The sequence below is a fragment of the Staurois parvus genome, unplaced genomic scaffold (assembly GCF_062004578.1).
Source record: "Staurois parvus isolate SC_StPar_1 unplaced genomic scaffold, SC_StPar_1.0 ptg001060l, whole genome shotgun sequence".
NCBI lineage: Eukaryota > Metazoa > Chordata > Amphibia > Anura > Ranidae > Staurois > Staurois parvus.
This window is the reverse complement of record NW_028318856.1, coordinates 1221402-1226277: the sequence shown is the minus strand read 5'-3', so window position 1 is coordinate 1226277 and position 4876 is coordinate 1221402. Positions and strand designations below refer to the sequence as shown.

At 40.2% G+C, this 4876-nt stretch overlaps 1 protein-coding gene across 1 annotated transcript; it reads right to left on the bottom strand.

Moving 5' to 3' along the window:
* Positions 1–1005: 1005 nt before the first annotated feature.
* LOC149440686 (olfactory receptor 1G1-like) lies at positions 1006–1927 on the bottom strand. Its single transcript, XM_089658263.1, has one exon. The coding sequence runs from the start codon at positions 1925–1927 to the stop codon at positions 1010–1012; it is 918 nt and encodes a 305-aa protein (XP_089514389.1). The 3' UTR covers positions 1006–1009.
* Positions 1928–4876: the final 2949 nt, after the last annotated feature.

Genomic DNA, 4876 nt, shown 5'->3' with positions numbered 1-4876 from the left:
AAGGTCTTCTTAAAAATAATTCACATGAGAACACAATTGCAACCAACAACAATAAGACAATATGCCGTGTTATCACTTTAGTGCATGTGAACAGGGACAGGTTGTAAAGAGGATGCATTGAAATGTAAGTAAGAATGAAAAAAGGTAAAACCATAATTACAAAATTCCATTCCTGCCTTCATGAGACTCCAGTCCATCCACTATTGGGAAACTCCAATGGATAAGCCAGGATAACGGCTGCTTTCCCCTGATTGCCAACAAGGTTTGTATGGACAATGTGAATCTAATCCAAAGAAAAAGAATCAGAGGAAGTGGTTCTCTAGCATGAAACTTTTCTTTATTCCGAGCAAACATAAAAGAATCCAATGCACTCAGATTTTCCCAATGTACACACGTCTGTCACAAGTGCTGCCAGTCTTTTGTCATCCTGAGCCCTCCACTCCTGATTGGACAGCTGCATCAACTCCAAGATTAAAAACAAATTCTCTGAGCCATAATATGCCCAGAGGAGAGGACAAGGAGGATGAGTAGGAGAGGACAAGGAGGATGAGCAGGAGAGGACAAGGAGGATGAGCAGGAGCCACTGATGTACTGTCAGAAGCCAGAACTGTCAGATTACCGCTTCCTGTGGGATGAGGAACGATGGCTGAGGGAATGTGAGCCCCGAGCCCTTCTTCACCAGACCTGCCAGTGCCTACAAACCTTACACCAATCAAAGCTCCCTATCAGTGACTGTCCCTATGTGTTTCCTATCACAGCTAAATCACATTCTCATACATGGTGGAAATGTCGTTTTATAGTGAGGGGGCTGACCTATCTGAAATCCCTGTTCCTGGTTCTTCTAAATCAAACGACCTATGTTCAAAGACAAGGCAGTATTTTCTGGTGACAATGAATTGGGTTTGGTGGATTCTCAAAGAAATATTTCAGGCCCTTGAATGTTGACAATGCAGAATTTGATGCAAGTCCATGGTGGTGGAAACCCAAACCTCATCCCTGCTGGTGAGTGTTACGACACTAGTTTTCGCAAAGAACTATTCATTTCTTTGTTTCGTAGACTGTATATGAGAGGGTTCAACACGGGGACCACTGTGGTGTAGAACATGGTTAAGATCTGTTCAAGTATAGCATAGCGGTCTGATGGTGGTATCATGTATACAGATAAACAAGATCCATAGTAGATGGCCATAACAATGAGGTGGGATGAACAGGTGGAGAAGGCTTTTCTTTGGCCATCCTTAGATGTAATACGTTGTATGACCCTGATAATCTGTACATAGGACAGCAAGTTGCACATAACTGGACAGAACCCAAATACTAAGCACTCTGCATAGAAGATGATATAAAACATTTCAGTACCACCGCAGGCAATGTTGATGAGAGCTTTAGCATCACAGAAGAACTGGTGAATGGTAACAGAGGAACAGAAAACCATTTTTAAGATTGAACTTGTAACAAAAGATGAATTTATATTCCCACCAATCCAGGTGACTAATATAAATAATATGCAGATTTTCTTATTAAGTATCTGATGATAGTGTAAAGGGTGACAAATTGCGACATATCGGTCATACGCCATTATAAACAGATTGGTGACCTCAGCAGTGTCCGCTGTAAGCATAAAATACATCTGGATAAGGCATTGTGTAAATGGCATTGTATTATTTCCAGATAGTAAGATGTAGAGGAGTTTTGGAATGGTGACAGTTGTATAACACATATCAACCACAGACAAGTTGCAGAGAAATAAATACATCGGGGTGTGCAAATGGAGGTCCGAACATATCACTGCGATGATAACTATGTTCATCAGCTGTCCAATTATATAGATGAGGGAAAAGCAGACAGTGCTAAAGATGAACAATTTGTGGTCAGTTTTCATGAAAAATGGCAAAATGTGCACATCTAGAGATGTTGTGTTTTCCATAGGATGTGGGCACATTTCTACACAAAGACAAAATATTATATAAATATATGTTAAAATGACTTTTTTATATGTTAAAAAAAATCTGAAGAATATATTTTAAAAATATATATTTTTAAAAATATTTTTAAAAAAAATATATTCTTCAGATATTGTTTAACATATAAAAAAGTCATTTTAACATTTATTTTTACATATATTTGTAAATGCATTCCAAAAATGTAGATTTGTATTTTTAAAGACATACAGTATATTTGGAATGTATTTTTAAAAATATTTTTCATATGTTTTGTAATAAAAACGCATTTCAACATGCAGTATATATATATATATTTTTAAAAATATATTGAATATGGCCAAAATTGCAGCATTTCGAATATATGGCAAATTACTTAGGAAGAATATTTTAAAAATATTTTTCAAATATATTTTTCTTCCATATGGGCTGTGCCACCCTTAACCGCCTCCCACCCGCCCTATAAGGTAATGACAGGCACAAGGCGGTTCTCTCATTCTAGGAGGATGCCATATGACGTCCTCCCACTCTAAGTGTGCGTGCGTGGCTCCGGAAGCGCGCAACGCTCAGTGGTGTGCTGTGTCCCTCGGACACAGCGGATCACTGATCAACGGAAAGAGCCGAAGATGTCGGCTCGGTCATATGATCAGCTGTGTCCAATCTCAGCTGATCACATGTAAATAGGGAAATGCCGGTTATCAGCATTTCTCTCCTCATGAGCTGTCACACTGACAGAGGAGAGGAGAGCCGATAAGCGGCATTCCTTGGAGGGGACATGTACACTGATCATCAGCGTAGCCCCAGCAGTGCCACCTGTCAGTGTCAATCAATGCCAGCTGTCAGTGCTCACCAGTGCCATCTGCCAGTGCCCATTAGTGCACATCAATGCCACATATCAGTGCCCATCTGAGCTGCCTTTCAGTGCCACCTATCAATGCCAGTCAGTGGCACCTATCAGTGCTGCCAATCAGTGCCACCTATCAGTGCCAGTCAGTGCCGCCTAACAGTGGCAGTCAGTCCTGCCTATCAGTGCCACCTATCAGTGCCACCTATCAGTGCCTCCTCATCAGTGCCTCCTCATCAGTGCCCATCAGTGCCACCTGTCAGTGCCCATCAGTGCAGCCTATCAGTGCCCATCAGTGCCGCCTATCAGTGCCCATCAGTGCAGTCTCATTAGCGCACATCAGTGAAGGAGAAAAATCACTTATTTACAAAATTTTAAAACAACAACTAAGAAAAAACGTTTTGTGTTCAAAATTTTCAGCTGTTTTTAGTTTGTTTAGCAAAAAATAAAAAACCCCGAGGTGATTAAATACCACCAAAATAAAGCTCTATCTGTCTCAAAAAATGATAAAAATTTCATATGGGTACAGTGTTGCATGACCACGCAATTGTCATTCAAAGTGTGACAGTGCTGAAAGCTGGAAATTGGCCTGGGCAGGAAGGGGGTATAAGTGCCCTGGTAGGTAAGGGATTACAGGGAACCTACTGTATACTGAGAAACATAAAGTATTAATGCAGTTGTCTCCCCTGAAAATGCTGATTGCCTGGCTGTCTCTGACTTGCTTCATGAGATATTGAACCCGGAATATTTATGCAGCTTATAAAGTCAGAACTCCTGAACGACATACCGACTGGACATTGGAAAAGCATAACAGCCAGGCAGTTAGTATTTTCAGAAAGGAGGTCAGCAATGGAAGCCTAGGTATTTCTCCCTATATAGGTTTTTCGGTGCTGCTGAGAGATCACACTATGGGGTTGATTTACTAAAGGCAAATAAGCGGAGCACTTTGCAAACTTCAGTTGCATTCTGCAAGAGCAGTTGTTCCAGAGCTTACTGAATGGGCAGACGCTATGCTGACTTCCATCATCCAATCATGTGCGAGCAAAAGTGTTGTTTTTAATTCTCCTTGCATGTGATTGGGTATTTTCTTTGCAAGGTGAAGCTTTACCTCATTTACTGAGCTCTGGAGAAACTGCAACTGCAAAGTGCTCAGTCTATTTGCCTTAAGTACGTCACCCTTATTGGTTGGCAGTTGGATCATGTAAAGCACACTAAAGTCAATGCATTGTTAATGAAATGATTGTCAGCATGTAGTAATATCTCCTCGCAGTAAGAAGATGAACCTCACAATGAATTTTAGGTCTGAAATATCCAGTTGATGGTGTAATGTTCGGTCTGTTTCATAACTGCAACAAATGACTTGTGGATCCCGCCAGAAATCCATTGAACTCCTAAATTCATGTAGTGAACTGACAATGCTGCACTGAAATCTCAATCATTGTTATCAGCCCTGCCTGAGTTCACTCTGCGGACTACAGAACACCGCCCTCCATAGACACCGTGCTGTGAGACAGCGTTGTCACCCTTGGACAGGAAGCCTGTTATTGACAGGATCACCAGGTAAAAAAAATGAAAATGAAAACTAAGGCTCCCTGCACACTGGTTGTTATAATAATGCTAGCAGTCATGTTAAAAATGCATTTTTCCACATTTTTGCATTAGCATTTAGCTGCGTTTTTCAACGTTTGCATTTTTAAGTGTTTTTAACACCAAAAGAATGTTGCTCAAAAAAAGTCCAAAAAAGCTGGTTTGCCACATTTTACTGCTAAAAAAACTCCTCTAGAAACTCGCTAGTTCTGGGTTTATTTCCAGCCAAAAAATGCTGATTAAAGCCTATGTGTGCATGGACACTAATGCAGAGACCACACAAGGACTGGTGAGCTGCAATAAATTATATTGTTGTTCCGGGGTTTAGATACACTTTAAATTGCCCATAAAGCACTAAGCTAAATATTGAACAACATGCACAGTACAGAGTAAGAGAAAAGTATTTTATAAAAAATAAAAAGGAGAATTTTTTTTTTAAAATATTCTTTACATGAATATGCTTTAAATTACCGTATTTTCCGGCGTATAAGGCGACTGGGTGTAT